The following is a 21,236-nucleotide window of genomic DNA, read 5'->3' as shown; positions in this document are numbered from 1 at the left end:
TGCCGAAAAGTAGGGGAGACAGGAAGGTGGCCTGCTCCTGATAGCAGGAGAGCCTGGGGGTCGCGTTACAAAGGTCGGCAAAGTCATTGTCCACTACCGGAAGGTACTCAGCTATCAGATGGATCTTGTGTTGGCGAGCCCACCACCATATGCTCTGGGCTTGGAGAGAGAGCAGGGGAGACCAGGTGCTCTCCTGCTTTTGAAGATAGTACATGGCTGTCACGCTGTCCGTCTTGATGAGGACTACTTTGCCAATCAAGTGGCGAAGGAAAGCCATCAACACAAGGTGAGCAGCTAGTAGTTTCAGGTAATTGATGTGTAGATTCTGGTAGCTGTGTTCCCACTGGCCTTGGACAGTCAGATCCTGTAAGTGCGCACCCCGTTCCGTAAGGGAGGCGTCCGTTGTAATGGTCTTCTGCAGAGCTGGTTCGAGAAAAGGGTGCCCCTGCAACAGTTTGTTGGTGTGCCAACACTGCAGAGAGCGAGAAGTGCAGCAGCTGATCAACACTAGATCACCCCAATGACTCTCAGCTTAGGACCACTGGTGCGCCAAACACTTCTGCAACAAACGCATGTGTAACCTGACATGAAGCATTGTGGCAATATAGGAGGCCTTAATGCAAGGAAGCACATGACTGTCTTGTCCGTGATTTGGTGGCCTGGTTGAAAAGGAGGTATTAGTGCCTGGAAGGAATGTATCCTGGCAGCATTTGGATAAGCCATGCCAACTTCTGAGGTTGAGGATTGCCCCCAGATAGGGCTGTATCTGGAGGGGTTAAAGGTGGGATTTTGTAGCATTGATGAAAATCCCTAGTTGGTGAAGGAAGTTTATTGTGATCTTCTGAGTGTGTTCACTGCAGTTTTGACAAGCAGCACTCTTGATTACCCAGTCGTCCACCTAGGGGAAGACATGAACGCCCTGTCTGCGCAGATGAGCAGCCACCACCACGAGGCACTTAGTGAACACCCTGCATACAGTGGTGACCCCGAACGTGAGCACCTTGAACTTGTAATGCTTTCGTCTGACTACAAACCTGAGATACCGGAGATTTGCTGGTTGGATTTGTATGTGGAACTAAGCGTCCTTCAGGTCGAGAACGGCTATGAAGTGTCCTTATTGCATCCTGAAGAGTAACCATATGGAAGCACTGAAATAATATTTTTGTTGAGGGGCCTGAGGTCCAGAATTGGTCAAAGAAAACAATTATTTTTGGAGATTAGGAAGTACAGAAAGTATACTCCTGTGCCCTGCTGATGGTGGGGGACGGGTTCTATGGCCCCTTTGAGAAGGAGCGCCTGGACCTTTTCTATTCCGAAAAGAGTTTGTGTTTGCGAAGTGGAATGCTGGGAGACACAGAAGTGAGCTCCAGACAATAACCATCATATCCGATACCCACTGGTCAGAGGTGACGTTCCGCCAAGCGATGCCCCCAACAGGTGTTGTATGATCGTGGGAAGGAGAAGCAAGTCAGGGCGTAGAGGTTATGGCAGCTCCTTTGGGGGAGCCACCAAGTTGCTGCCTCTGTAGGACACTCTAAAGTAGCATCTGGGAGACAACTAATGGGCCTGTGGACATTGGTACGAGGGGCAGGCCTCAAGGGAGGTGGTCTTTGAGCCTCCACAGTAGGGGATGCGGCGAAAGGAGCAGCGAGGAGTGGGTGTATGAAGGGGTACCCATCACCTTCTCCTTTATTTTTTACATCTGGTCAATCTGCGGTTTGAACAAATGTTGGCTTTCGAAAGGCCAGGTTGAGCAGGTTTTGCTGGACTACTGCTTGAAGCCAGAGATACAGAGCCAGGCATGCTTGCGCAATAGGACAATGGAGTTGACCTCTCTAGCAAGAGTGTCCACAGCATCTAGTGAGCCGCCGATGGTGGTGGTGTTGGAGATCTACTTTACCTCTGACACAATCTCATAGCCCCTTTTCCTGTGCTCTTCTGGGAGATGTTGGTGGAACTATTCCACCTTGTCCCAATGAGCACAATCATACCTAGAAAGCAGCCCAGTGGAATAGGCAATCTGCCAATGGTTGGCTGATTGCACAGCTACCCTTTTACCTGCAGCATCTATCCATTTGCTCTCATTAGCTGGTGGAGTGGCATCATCAGTAGCCTGAGAGTTAGCCCTCTTACGGGTGGTGGTGACCACTACAGAGTCGAGGGGAACTGGCCATAAATTTACAGGGGGGTTAGTAGGGGAAGATTTGTATATCTTCTCAACTCAAGGTGTGATGACCCTGTTGCGGATGTGATCGTGTGACAGCATGCCTTTGAGCATGGGGAGGTACTGAGCGGAGCAGTGGATGGAGGAGAGGGTCTCCAAAAAGAAGCCCTCCTCCAAAGGCTCAGTGTGGAGACCCACCATGTGGAAGGAGGTAGCCATACCAATCAGTTCATGGTAAGACCTAGAGTCGTCCGGAGAGGAGGGACATGCAGGGTACAGGTCAGGATTTGGGTCCCTCTGTGAAACAACATCATAAGTATCCCAGGGATCACCGTACAGAGGAGTGTCAAAGGTATCCCCAAACCTGGCTCCCCCATGATTGAGTGAGGTGACCCCTGAGGTAAATAGGGTCACCTGGAGAAGTGGCGGGGGGTGAGTGCTGTGGAGCAGGATGAAGTGCAAAGAAGCCCTGTCCACTTTCTTGCGCTGCTTGGGTGGAGGTGACATGCCCAAGCTGCCTCGAAGAACAGCTGCCGTTTAGACAGCTTAGCAGCAGATCCCGGAGGGCAAGTGAGAATCCGGCCTGTGTGGGACTGATCATCAAGTGTTCCTGTCGGGTTTCGATCTCCTCTTGGAGTTTATGGAGGAACAGCTTGATTGTTGCGACGCCGTGGCTGATCTTGATAATCGGCTCGGATGCCATTTCGCCACTAAAGTTTTCGGCTCCGACGGTCAGGTCAGCTCCGCTCCAAGGTAGAGGAGCCCTGACCATGGCCCGAAGGCAGTGGCAGCCTGTCTCTGGTGCTCAAGAGTGGCTGGACGACCCATGGAAAGGTGCTGCACAGCTTGTGAGTGGTGGTGAGGGGAAAGGAGTACCGTACTCATGGCTGGCTGAGCTGTTGGAAGATCCTCACTCTCCAGACCAGAGCCAGAGGCTCTCGTTGAGGGAGAAAGCCTCCTCATATGCGTTGACTGATGTGGATTGGGTTCCTCCTTGATGTTCTGGGGCCGAAAAGGTCAGAGGTGTAGTCTCTGCTCCTATGTGATTTCGAGACGGAGGGTCACCGTGGAGACATGGTGAAGGTTGTGAGATGGAAGGGGTCCTGGAGGCGAAGGCCCACATGTCAGCCTTAGGGTGGTCTTCCCCCAAACGTTTTGCCTTCCTTCTCCATTTGTACTGATTTTGCTTTTGCTGGTTTTAGGACTCTGAACACTGATACCAGTGCTAAATTGCATGTGCTCACACCTTAAAGCATGGTAATATTGGCTTATCCCAAATTGGCATATTTAATTTAAAAAAAAAAAAAAAGGAAAGGGCTGGTGTGTGCTCTCTACTCTCCTACAAAGCTCCATACTTCAAGTTTACAAATGTATGATTTGGGTTTGCTAACCATTATATTGTGCAATGGCTTTCACGGCAAACAGCCAACCAACCAGGTATATTTCAAAATCCAAATAGCAGTTTGCAAACTGAATGTTCAAGTTCTCTTAAAAAATTAAAACTTGAGCACCTTTTATGTATTTTTATTCTTCACATTTTTGCAGAGTCAAATGAGATTTACAGCACACCTGGGTAGCATTAAAGCACTGCGCTGTTGAACCACATATAAAACAGTATTGTTTCTTGGACACACAAGTAGCAGTAACCTTTCTGATGCTGCATCTTATTCAATACAGAGTTCCTCATTTGAGCAAAGAAACACCCAAACACGTGCTTTTTTCAGAATGTACATCGCCTACTCTTACCGGCAGAAAGCTCCATTCATGGGTTTTGGGGTCATACTTCTCTACAATGTCAATTGGAGACTGCTGGCTCCCAAAACCTCCAATTACAAGTAGCACTTCATTAGCCCCTGCAAGAAAAACATGGAATAGCGATCAACACAAAGTCAATCAAACACGGTCTTTTAAAGAACAGCTGGTCTGCAAATACTCTATCTAAGAAGCATTTTGCTGTTTCCATGTTTCAGTAGCAAAAAGACTACAGTTATTTTAATTTAAACTAATTTGAGTTGCACCAGTATCACAAGGAATGAATAATTGGATACATTTCACAAAATTGCCAAAGGAGTGTGTCAAACACGAAAACAATCAAATTCCAAAATATATTAATAATTCAATGCCAAGAGAAGAAACCCCAAACAACAATTACAACTGTAAATGTATTCATCCAATAGCATTCAAATGGACTGTAGACAAGGTCCAGATCCCACCCCCGTTGGAATTTGTCTAAAACAGCATTTCATTTTCTTCAGAGCAATAAAAGTCTACTGACCCCACCAGTGCTTTCCGGGCCATTGGACTGAAATCTAATAGGCCAGTAGACAATAAAACTTGAAGCACAGTTTTCCATGTGTAGTTATAATTACAAAAGGGTGAACCAGAGCAAAGTAATTCTAAGTATTTAAGAATCAAAAGAAAAGCAAAGCCCAAGTTACTCAAGTAAGTGGCTCAGAAAGCCCAACCTACCCCCTTAAATAAATGAGTCATTACAGAGAGTTGAACAGTCTGAAAAGTGTAATTCTGGAATAAATAGAGCGAGATGGCACCTCTAAAAAGCCCCCTGAGCACTTAGACAAAGATGTTTCACACATGGTAAAAGCAACCAGAGCATTTGCTCTAGAGAGCAAGTTTTGTGCCCGACATACCTGCGCTGCAGCCACTCTAAATGGCAACAATCAAACAAAGGTGAACTTACCTATAAGATTATATCTTAATAACAACCGTGACTTAACAGATCACTGTGTAAGCAGCACCAGGGGTTTGAGTCTCATATCTATCAACACTCAAATGGCTGTCTTTGTTATCACCTGTGTCATGCCGCTGGTAGTGAGGGGAGCAAATGGCTAATGGACCAGAATATATAGATTCCTTTTCAAATCCCAATGTGAATGGAGTTCGAGAATGATGGATGTAGGTGGCTTACATGAAATAAGGTATTTTGACAATTTTCGAAAAGAAATTAATAAAGGTTTCCTGTATGCACCAGGCACGCTAATAGGATTTGCAGGATTCCACTTGAATGTGAGAAACAGCTACATGTGGGACAATTAACTGAACTAAGACTGCTCTAGACTTGATTCATTCACCTTCCAAACACTCAATGAACAAACATGAGCCACTTGCTCTCATTATATTGCTACCTCAGAGATTTTCATGATTTCTCGAATGACTGCTAGTTTATTCTGTGACTACCTTCCCCCAAATAGGTACACAGAGTGGAGTTCCTCTGATAGGCCTCGTGGTTCTGAAAACCAAACTATTTGGGGGCCATATGAATCATGCAGCACATCATACTATTTTTGTGCATACAATAGAGGGAGAAACATACAGCAACATTCCCAACCCAGGGGTGTAGAATTTGATAAGAAGTCTACTTCCTTAAAAAACTAGATGCTTCAGACATCTGCTTGCTCTGTTAAAAAATATTGGTCTTAAGCGGCATCATCCAATAAGGTGACAATATAGCAAGATTCGCATTATATCAAATATTTTAATAGCCTTACTGATTAATCCAGTGCTCATGGGAGAACGACCTTTACAATGCGGGTGTTACAACTTAAGTCATTACGACTTGCGCTGGATGGCGCTCTATACTAAGGAATAGTATGATTTACTATTCCAACACCTTCCCTACCGTTCCACACACTGGAGTTGGAATAGTAAATCCTACTATTCCTAAGTCAAGCGCAAATCATTGTAACGACTTGCGTTGCAACGAACGCGATGTAAACTACCGCGTTGTGAATGTATGCAATGTAACATCATAAATTCGTGCTCATGTTACGCCAGTGGATGGATTCCAGGAAGGCTCTGATCAGACAGAAATCTGAACATATCAGGACTTGATTTATCTCGAAATTTTTAATGTTATATGCTCTGCATAGAGAGGCATACCTTATGAATTAGCTCTGTTTAGACTAGTTTTCTGATAACAGTAGGGCTCTGAATACGCAAGTACTTTCATTATGATGAACTTATGAATGCAGCAGAGTTCAGGATGTGTCACTGCCCTCTGTCTTACTTTTTCTCTGAGTAAACAGCTTGTGAATTGCTCCTGCAAATTTACTTTTAAGCATTTACATTATTTCACAAATTGTTATTGTAAATAAATCCAGATTCCAGTTGCAGCCTAATGCCTACGTTGATGAGGATCAAGGAAATCTCCCCAGTTTCGCCATACTTCACTTTTAATTGGGCTATTTACTTCGTCTCACTGTGCCACAAGTCACTTGTGTTGCCCATAACTGTTAGCACACACCACGTGCTGTATCAATACCTTGATATTTACAATATCTAGATGTACTCTGCAAAATCTTGTTAGACTCACAAAGATAAGGATCTAAGCCTGGCTTTCACAGTGGAGTAGCAAGGCCACCATGGGCCCTAATGCAAGGCAAATGGGCTCCCTTCTGGCGTTGGATTGTAAGCGGTAGCCACTGTTGGGATGCAGTGGTCTCCACAAACTACTGGGCCACTCTCTCGGAGTATTGGTTCAACCTTAACTGCCCAATTATAAACGAGATGTGTACATTTGGGATCGCACCATTAAATATATAAAAGCACTACTGAAATTAAAAACCAACAATTTTTCGCAAAAGCACTTTTCCCCCTATTAGCCTGCATATTTAAATCTGCGACACCTCCATAGTGAAACTGCACCGTAAGCAAGAGAATAAGGAATTATGGTAATTGTTCACATGGCACACAGCACTAACTGAATGCCATATTATATTTCTTAATATTAGTCAGCTCAATGGTACTCATTGGATCCAGTTGAAAAGGAAGGTTTGAAACCTCACTGTTGGGATTCAAACCTTTGAAATTGAATGTTTTGATGGGCTTTCATAGCCAGCATAACATGGTGCAATATTGAAGCCCCCTACGGTGCAATCTTATGTTCACTACCTCCAATTGTGCACTACTGTACCCCAGGGAAGCACTGTTGTATGTAAATATCACTAATAACTTCCTGTGGAATGCTGTTATAGCATCAATTTATAGCCACAATCTGCACTAACATAATGCCACTATTTTCCCCGTTTTGTTAATTTGGAGGGATAAAGTAATACTGCATAAGTAATGTATTAATTATACATCATGTTATGAATAAAAACTGATTTTTTTTCCCGGATTCTGCTGGTGAAAGGGCTGGTTAAAGCAAAATTCAGTTTATTTGGAAAAATACGCAGAAACACGGTACCACAGGCCATACATTTACATCCAAGTCTAAATCCGTGGGAACACAGAACTGTGATGTCAATACATTTGTGCCATACTATCTTCAGATTTTGCCTCGGTCAAAATGAGCACAATAGAGTGAGCGCTGTTGCCATGGCCAACTGCAAGGAGAAGTGACATTTGGCGACCCTCTAGACTTCCTGCCGGCTCTGCAGAAATCACTAAAAGCTTTTCATCCTCCTATCACAACCACTTCAGGACCAATAAGTCAGACCACAGTCTCACACCAAGCTTTCAGAGCCCCTCACCCTGCTCCCTCCTATGCCTTCAACTCACTATTAAAGACCATCATGTGCCTCCCCACTCAACTACACAAACATCCAGACACCATCAGAGTTCCCCTGCTAGAATTCCCACTTCGTTCGTTCGATAGAGGAGACCATCAGTCCCAAAATGCAGTCCATCAAAGCCCTCTGACACCCTCCATCTACAAAGAATCTCAACATAGGCAATCCGAGTTCCTTGCCGGAATGTAGAAGCTTCTGAGGGCCTCCGAGTGCCCTTTCTGGTGGGTTCCTGACTGGTGAACACCAGACAGGTTTCTGGACCCCTGGGGTGGCAGCTCCCGCTCCCATGACTCAGAAGCAAAGCCTTTCCTGGGCGGAGGTGTTGTGCATGACCCCCGAGGAGAGGACTGCTCATTCCCCTGGCTACACCTCTGGGTGGGCACACAAGCTCTGCATAAAGGGGGTAAGGGATTCCCCATCTTGAATTTTGAGAGTGAGGTGCACTGTGGGATTGTTTGCAGTAAGGCAAACAGGAACTACAGAAAAAGTTGGCAGAGTTGCCACCAGTAACTTACCCCATTGATTAGGAGTGACAAGGGGTCACCCCCACCCACTAGCCGGTGGTGGGCATAAATGTGTCACCCTAAAGTCCATCCTCCGAACACTTACTGGACCTGCAGACGATCAGAAGAGGACTGGACCTGCTGCCTGCAGTGAGGGAAGCAGTGAATAACTGAACCCAAGGTCCTCAGGCTTTGCATACTCCTGCCATCTGGCGTTGGGTCCGGATGTTTGAAAGTTGTTTTTCTTCGAAGAAGTCTTTCCAGTCATGAGTAAGGCGACTCCTCATTTCGGTGATAGTGCGCATGGGCATCGACTCCATTGTTAGATTGTTTTACCGCAGAGGGTGAAAATTGAGTTAATAAAGGTAGAATAGAGATGTCTATGCGTATGTATGTAAGATAAGAAAGAACTGCAACGGGTATAGGTACCCAAGGAGGCGGGTAGGCGCATGTGAATCTACGGCTCTACAAACCAAGAACAGATGCTTACTGGGTAAGTAACATTTTCCGTTCGAGGCATTCGAGCTGTATATCACATGCTTTGCATAGACTATACAGGAGTATTCTCCCAAAGCGGTGGCTAACCTGTAGCAGTTGTTTGAAAGAGTATTCTAAGTACTGCCTGGCCTACGTTAGCTTGTTGCCTCGCTAACTCAATAGTGTTTTGTGAATGTGTGTGGTGTAGACCATGTTGCTGCCTTATAGATGTCAGCTAATGGAATATTCCCTTAGAAGGCCATAGTAGACCCTATTTTCGCAGGCGGAATGCACTCTAGTGGGTGTTGGCAATGTTCTTTTTGCTTTTGTAGAACATGTTTAGATGCATTTAACAATCTACCTTAAATTACCGGATTTAGAAAATGGGATTGCCTTTGTGTGGTGGGGAAAAAGCAACATAGAGCTGCTTTGGTTTCCGAAAACCTTTTGTTCTTTCTACATAATATAGTAGAGCTTTTCTAACATCAAGTGTGTGTGTAGAGCTCGTTCTGCTTAAGAATCAAGTTGAGGAAAGAATACGGGTAACTCAACCGATTGATTGATGTGAAAAGCAGAAACCACTTTTGGAAGAAATTTGGGATTGGTTCGAAGAACCACCTTGTCTTTGTGAAGTTGAAAGAAAGGCTCTTGTATAGTTAGTGCCTGGAGTTTACCAACTCTCCTTACAGAAGTGATTGCAATAAGAAAAGCAACCTTCCATTACAGAAATTGTAATTGACACTTGTGCATTGGTTCAAAAGGTGGTCCCATTAGCCATGTAAGGACTATGTTCAAGCTCCACACTGGTGCAGGTAGAACTCTTGGTGGGATTACGCTTTTTAGTCCTTCCATAAAGGCTTTAATCACTGGTACTCTGAATAGAGATAAGTGTTGTCTGTTTTGTAAGTATGCAGCTACTGCTGCTAAATGCAATCGAATGGATGTACAAACTAATCCAGATTGCTCTCAAGTATAAGAGATAACAGATGATGTTTTGTACTGAAGCATCCAGGGGATTGATATTGTTATTGTTACAATATATAATAAAACGTTTCCACTTTGCTGCATAACATGCCCTAGTAGTAGGTCTCCTAGCCTCCTTTAGGATAGTCATACCCTCTGGTGGCAATTGTAAATAACCAAACTCTTATGACTTCAGGAGCCAGATCGTCAGGTTGAGTGCCTTAGGATTTGGATGCCTGATTTCTCCATGGCTCTGAGTGAGGAGACTGGAGTTGAGATGCAGCTTTTTGTGTGGAACTACTGACAGCTCCAGCATCGGTGGTGAAACAGGGTTGACGGGCCCATGTGGGAGCTATGAGAATAAGTGTGAGGTGCGTTTGCCTGAGCTTCCGAACTACCAGCGGAATGAGTGGGAGAGGCCAAAAAGCATAGGCAAATATCCCTGACCAGTTCATCCTTAGAAGAGAAAAGAGTGTGTCCAGAAGGACTAGTTTGCACACTTTAAAGAATCCCCTAGACCATCAATTCTAGGGTTCTTATTGCTTTATTTAGCTTATTTTAAATTATTTAGATTAGCGAAGCAAATAAATATTTTTTCATGTGTTAGAAAAGAAACCTTCCATTTACAGAACACCACATTTACAAAAACACATTTATACACAATGTTATATTCCACTTAAAAACGAAAAAATTCAAAGGCAAAAATGACAAGTGAAACAAACTTAGACAATCGTGTGAAATAACATCCCGATTCCACACTTCTTTAAACTTAGTCTGGATTAAATTGTTTTAGAACATTCTCCAAACACCTGATGTCTGCTACAATTCACAAATTAAAGAAGTGTTGAATCGGGATGGGCGTATGGTATGTTTGGAGGATTGTTTTTACGCTCCAGGCAATAACCATGTTGTATAATTCCTAACCCCCATTCGTCTGTGTTGATAGATTGCCAAATGGGGAGGAATTGTAGAATACGTCCCCCAACAGGTGTTGAATGATGGGGGGGGGGGGGAAGTGTAGGCAAGACACTGCTTGTTGAGGAAAGGGAAATTACACGACGAGGAACCTTTGCCTTGACCTTTGTTGTTGTTACCTCTATATCCTCTTCTAAAGAAACCCCTTTTAGAGGGCGATTGACTGTTGCCTTTGTAAGAGGTGGCAGTATTGTCTGAGGATATGGTCTCGACCCTCTACGGTAGAAGGAGCGGCAAAAGGAGCCCCAATTAGAGGGAGACTGCAGAGCTCCCATAGACTTGGCTACCTCTGTGCCTTTTTTCATTTTTTTCTAATGACTTATCTATTTCGGGCCCAAAGAGATGTTCCTTGTCAAAAGGAGTATTTAAAATAGACTTTTGTACTTCTAATTTTAAACCAGAAATCCTCAACCATGCAGGTCTTCTTAGTAACACACTAGTGTTGATCTCTCTAGCTGCGGTGTCTGAGGCATCTAAAGCGCATCTTATTGAGGAATTGGATACGAGCTTCCCTTCCTGGACTAAATCCTGGGCTTTTGCTTTGTGCTCATCTGGGAGGTGTTGTAGCAACTGCTCCATTTCGTCCCAGTGTGCCCCATCATATCTGGCTAGCAGTGCCTGGATGTTGGCAATGTCTCAATGATTTGCTGCTTGGGCGGCTACTCGTTTACCAGAGGCGTCTAATAGCTTTGACTCTTTGTCTGGAGGGGGAGCATCACCTGTAGTCTGTGAATTGGCCCGTTTACGGGCATTAGAGACCACCAAAGAGTCTAGTGGTAACTGTCCTTTAATAAAGACTGGTTCTGAGGGAGCAGATTTATATTTTTTATCTATCCTGGGGGTGAGAATGCAAGCTCGCACTGGATCTTTAAAGATGTTGTCGGCTTGTCTCATCATGCCTTTAAGCATAGGTAGGGTGTGCCTAGCCCTTAGTGTGGTACTGAGCGCTTCAAATAGGAAATCTTCCTCTGAAGATTCCTTATGTAACTGTACCCCATGATATTTCTGCAGCTCTATAAAGTAATTCTAGCTATCCTACATTGTTGTCAGGAGAGGAAGGCTTTGCAGGTTAAAGATCTGGGTCGTTATCTGTAGGTGAATCTGTGTGATAATCCTTCCAGGGAGCTATTGGTAAAATATTGTGTTCCTCCCCCCAATCTCCACCATCGTCGTCAGGTGGTGGTGGAGAGTTAGTTGGTATGATCATTGAATGATGTAAAGGTGGAATGGTTGGTGTAAGGGAATGTGGTAAAAGAGGAGGGGGGGAATGGTTAGTACCCACATTCTTTGTCTTGGAAGGAATAAAGAATGGTGCGTCCTCTGACTCAGGTTTGCGTTTTTGAGGTGACTTAGTAAGAACATGTCCTTTATCTGTATTTATATAAAGTTCCTTTTGTTTTGGGTCTGATTTGGGTGTTGGGGCGTCGAAAATCGGATTCTGCCGCTTTGGAGGAACAGTTTTAGGTTTTGGCGCCGAGGATTTCGGTGCCCGGGTAGAATCACTTTTCGGGTTTGAAGGTTTTGGTGCCGAAGGAGGAGTGGGTAGAGTCCTCTTAGCTTTAACATAGCCGGTCTGAATGCATTTAACTACTCATCTGGCAATGCCTGACTTAGATAGTCTTCTCTTTGTGGGGTTCGGAGAAAGCAACAAAAAGATGTGTCTTTTGAAATGGTCTGGTTCTATCAACGTAGTACATGAGGGCCCATTTTCCTTCTAAAATATGGAGAGCCTGTTCCACAACTGGATTACGCTGTGGGGAAAAAAACAGGAAGGTCAATGGACTGATTTAGGTGGAAGTGAGACACTAATTATGGGGTTGGTGCGGGGTACAACCCTATGCCTATGTACTTGGAAGAAAGGTTCTTCCAGGATTAATGCCTGAGTGAGGTGATAGCAACTAGAAATGACACCTTTCAAGAGAGTAGAGGGGCTCAAATGGAGGGCCCATGAGTCGTGTAAGTACAATGCTGATATCCCATGATTTGATTGTGCGGGTGGGACCTGGAGAGGAATGACCCTTTTCAGACCCTCCATGAAAGCTTCAATGACCAATATCCTGAAGAGAGGGATGTATTGTCTAGTCTGAAGGTATGCAGCCACAGCAGTTAAGTTTAATCATATGGAGGTAAAGGCTAGACCAGAAACCTGCAAGTGAAGTAACAATGTCCCATACTGTGACTTTCAAAGGATCAATATCCTTTGAGTGACAGTAGTACACAAATCTTTTTCACTTGGCTGCATAGCAGGAGGAGGTGTTAGGTCTGAGCGCTTCCTTGTGAATGCTCATGTAGTCAGGTGGAAAATTAAGATATCTTAGTTCTAATCCCTCACAAGTCTATCCATACAGCATTGGTGGAATACTCGGTCAATACCATAGACTAGATGTTGCTTTCGCCTCCTCATGTGTACCAGCATACAATAAGGATCTATTCTGGTTGCCTCTTACCATTTATTTGGACCGAATTGTCTTACAGAATTTCTCACGCTTGTCATCTGACAATTTTAAACCTCCTTGAATGATTATCTCTGTCTCCTTATATTTATATTTACATTTATATATATATGCTTTCTTTTTATTTTATATATTTATTATTTTTATCCTATTGCATTGTTATACATTTCGACTCATTTCACAAGTTGTTTTGTGACTATCTATGACATGTAAATAGTGTACTCTTCTTTACTTTCCTACTTTCACCCTCCCCTCTTCCCTTCTTTCCCTTCCCCCCCTCTTTTCTTTTCCTTCCCTCTTCTGTAAACTTCCAAAAATGCTTTTATGCTTCTTTTATGATGTCCAGCTTATACATTTATTGCATCTCTTGTTGTTTCCTGTATATATTGCTGGTTGTTTCTGTTTTATTAAATCCCAATAAAGCTTTTCAAACTGAAAAAGATATCTTAGTTCTATGATCTCAGCAGCCAAATCACACGGTTGAGGGATCTGGGTGCCTGATTTCTCTACGGTTGTGTGTGAGAAGGTCCGGCTTGTTGGAGAGCCTCTCACGCGGAACCAGAGAGAATTTGAGCAGAGTCATGAATCAGGGCTTGCAGGCCCATGTACTCCCTGAAGTCCGGTTCTCCTTCAGATCCGTGCTCAGCAAAAACGTTTCTGGATATTGCAGAGATCCTAAATCCAGCGGTCAATCTGGTTCTGAACTCCTCATTGCAACAGGGGCTGGTTCCTGGCCGCTGGAAAAGGGCTAAAATCATCCCCTTGCTGAAGACACCTTCTGAAGACCCCACTGTTGCTGCAAACTACAGGCCCATCTAACTGATGTAATTCTTCTCCAAAACCTTGGAGAAATATATCAACCTACAACTGACTGAATATATAGAGGCTAACCATATCCTCCATAATAGTCAGTCTGGCTTTAGGACTAAATTCAGTACTGAAACAGCTTTACTGGAAGTCTCTGAAACCATTAAAGTGCAATTGGATGGTAAAGGAAGCGCTGTGTTGATACTCTTAGACCCGTCCACAGCTTTTGATACCGTGCCCCACGATTGGCTCTTGCAAAGCTTATCGGATTGTGGCATCAAGGGCACGGTACATAAGTGGTTTACCTCCTTCCTTAGCGACCGCCATCAAGAAATCTGGTCCCCCCCTTTTTCGGCCTCCATCCCCCCTATGAAGGTGGGGGTCCCGCAGGGGTCCATTTTAAGTACATCACTTTTTAACATCTGTATGGCCCCTCTTGCTCTCTTAGCAGAGTCGCTCGGCGCTAAGATAGTATCTTACGCCGATGATACTCAACTGCTATTCATGCAAGAAGGTTGTGACTTTATTAGTGAGGAGATTAACATCTGTTTGTCGAAAGTTTTCTCTTGGTTGCGACCCAATCAATTGAAATGCAACCCTGAAAAATCGGAGATTATCTCTTTTGGCTGTCCACCTTGTGAATCATGGCTCAATTGGTGGCCTGGCGACATGCCTCCTCCTGCGGCCCCTGTAAGTGTTGTGAAAACCCTAGGGGTAAAGTTAGATGTCACCCTAACCAAGAAAGCCCAAATCCAGACTGTCGTCGGCATGTGCTTTGGCATATTGAAAATGTTAAAAAAAATTCTCCCTTTGCTGCCGGTTGAACACACGGAAGACAGTTGTTCAAGCCTTGGTCACTTCCAGGCTTGACTATGTCAATGTATTGTACTTTGGTCTTCCTGAGTACTTACTCAACCGCTTGCAGGTGGTGCAGAGTGCAGCAGCTAGAGCTATTCTCATGGTGGGACCTAGAGCACACATGTCTACTCACCTAAAAACCCTGCACTGGCTCCCAATACGTAGAAGGATCCTGTTTAAAGCATTGGTTCTGGCGTTTCAGACCTTCCATGGCACAGGCGCCGTTTATCTTAGGAAACGGGTCCAACACTATGTGCCACATCGTGAACTGAGGTCCTCTGGTCAAGCCCTGATACTAACTTCTAAATTTTCCCGCTCAGGGGCAGGCGGGCGCTCATTCCAAGTGCTGGCAGCCCGCCTATAGAATAGGCTACCCCTTCATCTTAGGCGGGTTCAAGACCTGCTGGCCTTCAGGAGACAGCTTAAAACATGGCTTTTACGGACATAATGACTCTGTTATGGCTTTAGTGCGACTGCTTTGAACTCTTGATTGCTCTGTCTCAGTTGGTCCTGTAGTGCCTGGACACTCCGTGGAGTAGCCATGCGCTCTACAAATACAACTTTTCATTTCATTTCATGTGGGTGCTACCAAAGTGAGTGTAAGGGATGTCTGCTGAAGCCTCCGAACCACAAAGGGAAGAATAGGGAGAGGAAGAAAAGCATAGGCAAATATCCATGACCAGTTCATCCATAGTGCATGGGCGCTGGACTGTGGGAGTGGGAACCTTGAGGCAAAGTTTGGACATTTATAATTTTCTACTTTTGCAAACAGGTTTATCAGTGGGAAACTCAATCTGTGAAAGTAGTGGAGCAGGACTTGCGGGTGGAGTTCCCACTTGTGGATTTGTTGCTGCATCCTGCTGAGGAGGTCAGCAAAATCGCTGTCCGTCCCCAGAAGATATTCCGCTAGCAAATTAGTTTTTGGGCAGAGAGTTCAATGCCAAATGCTCTGGAATAGCTGAGGCAGTTGTGAAGAGCGTGTTACACTTAGAAGGGGCAAGTCAAGGTTTGGTGGCAGTTGTAGCTCCTTTTGGGTAGCTACACTTGCCTTTGCCTCTAGAATTGTTACCCCTGCAGGACCCTCTAAAATAACCCTTGGGGAAGTATTTCTGGCCCTAGGTGTGCTGATAGGATGTGGAGGCTTCAGGGGAGGTGGTCTTTGAGCCACCATGGTAAGAGGTGTGCCAAAAGGAGCAGTGAGGAGCAGGTGTATGAAGTGCCCCCATCACGTTTGCTGTTTCCGTATCTTTTTTGATCTTCTCTAAGCTCTGGTTCACTTGTGAGCCAAAAAGATACTGACCATCAAAGGGCAGGTTCTGCTCAACTTCCGGCTTAAAGCCAGAGATACAGAATGCCAAGAATGTCTGCGTAGCAGGACACTGGAATGTACCCCCCTGGCAGCGGTGTCTACTGTATCCAGGGCACACAGAATAGAGGTGTTAATTATCAGCTTGCCTTCAGGAATGATCTCTTGTCCCTTTTTCCTATGCTCCTCTTATTATCATGAGTATGCAAAGGTGTTAATTAATCATGCATAATAAATTTACTTACTTACTATGGTCCTCTGGGAGGTAATGGAGGAGCGCCTCCATCTCTTCCCAGTGGTAACAATCATAAATTGTTTGTAAGCCAACAGAATTAGCTATACACCAGTGCTTGGCCGAATGCACGGACATTCTTTTCCCAGCCGCATCTATTTTGTTTTCCTTTTCAGGTGGATGAGCATCCCAGCTTTTGGTATGAGGACATTTCGCGTGGCCGTGGCGACAATATTGGAATGGTGTCTGTTTCATCGCAGTCGAGAGATAGTGGAGAGACGTGACGGAGAGACTGGAGTCGGCCCTGAAGGGTAAGGCCCAGGAGGGGCTGTGATGAACCAGGACCCCGCACAAGCGAAATAATCAAATGTCAGCCCAAGACGGAAAGTAAGGGAGACGCGATCGAAGTAAAATACCGACAGAGGGAAGGAACAGTGTGAACCAAAAAGAGCACTGCAGCTGTGCTGGGAGCACACATCCGAACTGGGCGGCGGAAAGAAAACAATCTAACAATGGAGTCGATGACCGTGCGCATTATCACCAAGAGGGGGAGTCACAGTACCTTGTGACTCGAGGTAGCATTGAAGATTGCGCAGGGACACTCTGTGGAGTATCTGTTTGCTTTATAAATCTAATTTCGTCATCATCTAAAGAAGTCTTCGAAGAAAAAGAACTTGCATACATCTGGGACCAACACCTGATGGCAAGAGTATGCACAACATGTGTATCTACAGACACACATACCTCTGTTGTGCGGTTACATAGGCCCCGGGCACAGAACACCTCCATTTTACATGTTTATGTTTAAAGTTGACATCCTTTTTAAATGATGACTTTTGACACATTTGCTTGCGCACCCATATGGGATAATGATCCCAAAAATACGTTTGTTACACTGACACCACTTCGGAGGCATATTGTCAGGCTCTTGAACATTCTGTACAAGGACTAAGTTCACAGCGCACAATGTTTTTGCTGTCCATTCGATGACAGCTCTGCAAGGGTAGAATAAACAATGACAGCCAGACTAGAACTCTGGCATAGAGAGAATGGGTGAAGTTGATTTTAAAACTGTCCCAACCCTTTGTTTAGCCAGAGGGGCATTTCGATGGGATTGTCAAGCTCGCCACATGCTGGAATTGTAGCCCAGCTGAATCCCGTTACCATCCTGAGAAGGATGTTGCCCAAACATACAGTCTTACTGAAATAGTAGGAACCGTAACACACCTCGAAAGTTATTTTACATTACTTTGTGATTAGAATTAAATTAAAGGAACTACTTATTAAATTAAATGTTTATTAGTTACTTTACTAGTTATTATTTTGTGAGCTAGCAGATCTCAGAGATTTGTTAAACAGAGTCCTTAATACGGTTTGGACAACTAAAGCCTGTAGATATGTGCGGATTTCCACACAATAGTGTTCTGAGAACATGTGTGGAGTTGACCAGTTAGTAGCGCTCTACTTAAAAAATGCTGCAGAAAAAAGGACTTGGTGGCACCCTTTTTCCATGTGGAGTGCACTCTTGTAGACGGAAGGGGGGTTTTCAGCTAGTATGCGCATGGCTTTGATATAACAGTGTAGCATACATTTGACAATCCATCTTGCAATGCCAGACTTGGAGATTGAAGCCTTTATCTACCCTCACATGGGCATTCTAAGTGTTGTTTTGTTTTATGGAAGAACTGTAGTATGAGTGCCCTTTTAACATTTAGTGTGTGCAAAGCCATTTTAACGAAGGACTTGCTCCCTCTATTGCATTCATTCTGCAACTGTAGTCACATGTAGGCTAACAGAAGAGTATGCTAATCCAGGCTTCTCAAGGTTAAGTTGGTGGCAAATGATATCCTGTACTGAGCTCTTTAAGGGGTCTATGTGTTAGCCGATGAAGTAGTGGACAACCCTTTTTCACAAAGTTAGGTGTAGTGGGCCTCCACACTTCCACGGAGAATGAACACGCACTCCTCTGGGAGCTTCAAGTACCTGAATTCTAGGACCTCAGGTGTCTGATTCCTAGCTTGAGGTGTTTGGGATCTGGATGGCTGAGCTGGCTGTCTGAGTTGGCCCTCATAATGAGTGAGGACTGCCCGCAGGTACAGCTTCTCATGTGGACGGAGCGACAACTACAGCAGTATGTAATAACAGGGTCGTCTACACAGGATGGTACCACTAGGATGAGGATGGATACCTGCCTAATATTCCTGAGTGGGATAGGAGGGAAAATGTAAGCAATTATTTTGCATCAGTCTATCCATAGGGCACTCCTTTGGACAGTGGATGCCCAACAGAGCTTCGTCATTTTGTGTTTCTGGGGGTGGCAAATAGATCGATGGTTAGACTGCCCAACTTGCAAAAGTACCTGTAAAGGACTTGTGGATTCAGTTCCCATTCCCAGACATGTTGCTGCATCCTGCTTACTTAGTCAACAAAATAGATGTCCACCTCTGGCAAGCATTCAGCTAACAGGTTATGTTGTTGCGAATTTCCCAATACCAAACCTTAGACAGCTGTGGACAGTGGTTTTCCCTCTGCATCTGGAATGAAGTACATGGCGGTCATGTCGCGGTTAGGATGACTCCCACCCCAGCAGATGTGTTTGAAGGTTTTTAGGGCTAGACAATGGCCGATATGACACGCATGGTGTTGTGGAGTGCATATGCCCTGAACAATCATGTTGCAGAGGTGGGTTCCCCACCCTACAAGTGAGGCATCAATGTTAATGGTCACCTGTGGGAGATGGTCAAGAAAAGGCCTCCAGAGCAACAGATTGTTTGCTGTTTATCATAGAAGAGTACACTGAGTCTTCTCCTTTACCAACACTGGATTCTCCAAATTGCTCTCAGAATGTAACCATTGCCTCAGGAAGAATTGCCTCGGACGCATAAACAGCATGGCATGTCGCACTATGGCAAATGCTATCATCGGTAGTAGTTTCATTGCTGTCCTTAAGAGGATAGCATATCTGACAGAGACAGCAGTCTTTGGAATGTCACCATCCTCTCTTGGACCTGGGCATGTTTTCTCTGTAATAGCACTGATAATGAACCCCAATAAAGACTGGACCTGTCTGGACAATCGCACTGATGGTGAACGCCAGCCTGTGGAGTAAGGGGGAATATGTGCTAGGCATTGTTGTCTGCTGCTGCCCTTCATCACCCAAGCACAAGGCAAAGGTACCTGTGGTGTTTTAGATAGATGGTGATGAGGTATCTTTGAGGTCCAACACAAATGTAAAGCTCCCCTGTCAGAGCAGTGTGATGACATCCTGAAGGGTGTCAAAGAAATAATCCGAAAGAACATATGGGCTGAGGGGTCTAGAGTTGAGCATTTGTTTGAGGGAGAGGTCCTTTATTGGGATCGGAAGAAGAGGAAATACACTCCAGTTCATTGGCACCTTTAGCACCTCTTCCTTGAGCATACAAAGGTATTTGTACCGGAGGAGGCGGTGGCAAGGGGGTGGTATATGTGGTCTTTTTGTAAAGGCACCTGAACATCTCTGTACATAATGGAGGGGAGGAATGTTGGCAGGGGATTGCAAAATTGAGGCAGCACCCCCTGTGAATGACAGTTCACCTACTGGTCTGAGGTAATTTATTGCCAATGAGGAAGGAAGAGACTGTCTGCAAAGAGGTGACATGCAATCGAGAGGGGAGTAACTTGTTTGGGGTTGAGGAGCTTCAATTGGAGCCACCTCTGTCTTCGCCATGCCTGTTACTTGTGTAGTCAGCCCATGTGAAAGTCTTATCCTGCTGCTAAGACTGCCTTTGGACTACATCTGGGCTGCTTTCTCTGATAGGTGGCTCTACAATTAGGAGTCTCAAAGGCAACCAAGGACTTTGGAACGCCTGTGTCCTTTTTGATTTTCCTTTTTGATATTTTTGAGCCAGTCATCGACCCCTCCCCCAACTTTGGGTGAGGTGGGAGAGGAATAGAGCAATGGTCAAAGAATGCTCACCTTCAAAAGGCATGTTCAGGTGGTGCTACTACACATCTGGCTAGAACCTGGAGCCAAGCGTGCCAGTGTAGCAAAATGCTTGTATTAATATAGATCAATAAATAAATTTCCTGAACTCGAGTAATTCCATTCCCTTTTGATGAGCTTAATAAGTTCCTCCATGTCTGCCCAATGACAACTGTTGTAGAGGGAGAGAAGGCCTATGGATGTAGCGATGCACCAGTGGCTGGAGACCCCCACCTCTATGAGCTTTCCATCAGTGTCAAAGCACTTGCTCTTCTTCTTGGGTGGAAGCACATCAACCGTTGTCTGCACCGAAGCCAGTTTACGTGCAATATGCACAATCGAGGAATTGAGCGGCACTGGACCTAGATTGGGTCATCGGGGAGGGTTTAAATGTCTTTTCAAGCTGTGCTGCACGGCCGGAATAAACATGCCCGAAAGATATACAAGTATTACAATATCCTCTATATTTTGGACAGCGCTACACCAGGAAATTGTCCTCAACGTGCACCACATGAATTTTTACGTTGTGGTGCTGGGCAGCTCTATGCCTCCCTGCAGGGTAAGTGGTAATGCTGCTAGGCAGAGAAGATTTGAAAGGATAGGACTATGTCTGGCTCAAAAGGAGGATCAACGTTGTTGTTATCCCACAGGTTGTCACCTTCACCAGGCGCTAAAGGATCATATGGGTCCTGGAGGTATCCTGTTCAGATTCCTGTGGGGAGTGTGGAGACTGAAGGTGGTGGACTAGTATTGTCTCTAAATCTTTTTTTTTTTGGGGGGGGGGGGGTGTAGAGAGTTTGAAAGGCACCTACTCCTCAAAAGCTAGCCCATTCACCACATGTAAGCTCTGAAGGCTTGGTAAGGAACTTCCCTGTTCACAGACGAATTAAGATCGTCTGCCTCAAATCAAGGACCTAGGGCAGATGCAGGACGATGGATGCCTCTGTGGCATCTGACGTTGGCGTCGAGAGTGCATCTGGAGATGGCTTTGAAGCCATCTGGGGCTGTT

At 45.0% G+C, this 21,236-nt stretch overlaps 1 protein-coding gene across 1 annotated transcript in view; it reads right to left on the bottom strand.

Annotated features, from left to right (window-relative positions):
- Positions 1-21,236, bottom strand: part of KLHL12 (kelch like family member 12) — a 594,063-nt gene that overhangs the window by 331,349 nt on the left and 241,478 nt on the right. Inside the window, exon 7 of the mRNA XM_085600332.1 lies at positions 3,911-4,017. Coding sequence (XP_085456458.1) covers positions 3,911-4,017 — 107 coding nt within the window. The remainder of the gene's footprint in view (positions 1-3,910; positions 4,018-21,236) is intronic.

Source organism: Triturus cristatus, chromosome 1_2 (assembly GCF_964204655.1).
Source record: "Triturus cristatus chromosome 1_2, aTriCri1.1, whole genome shotgun sequence".
Classification (NCBI taxonomy): domain Eukaryota; kingdom Metazoa; phylum Chordata; class Amphibia; order Caudata; family Salamandridae; genus Triturus; species Triturus cristatus.
Note: the sequence above shows the minus strand (reverse complement) of the source record. Positions and strands in the feature narration are given on the sequence as shown.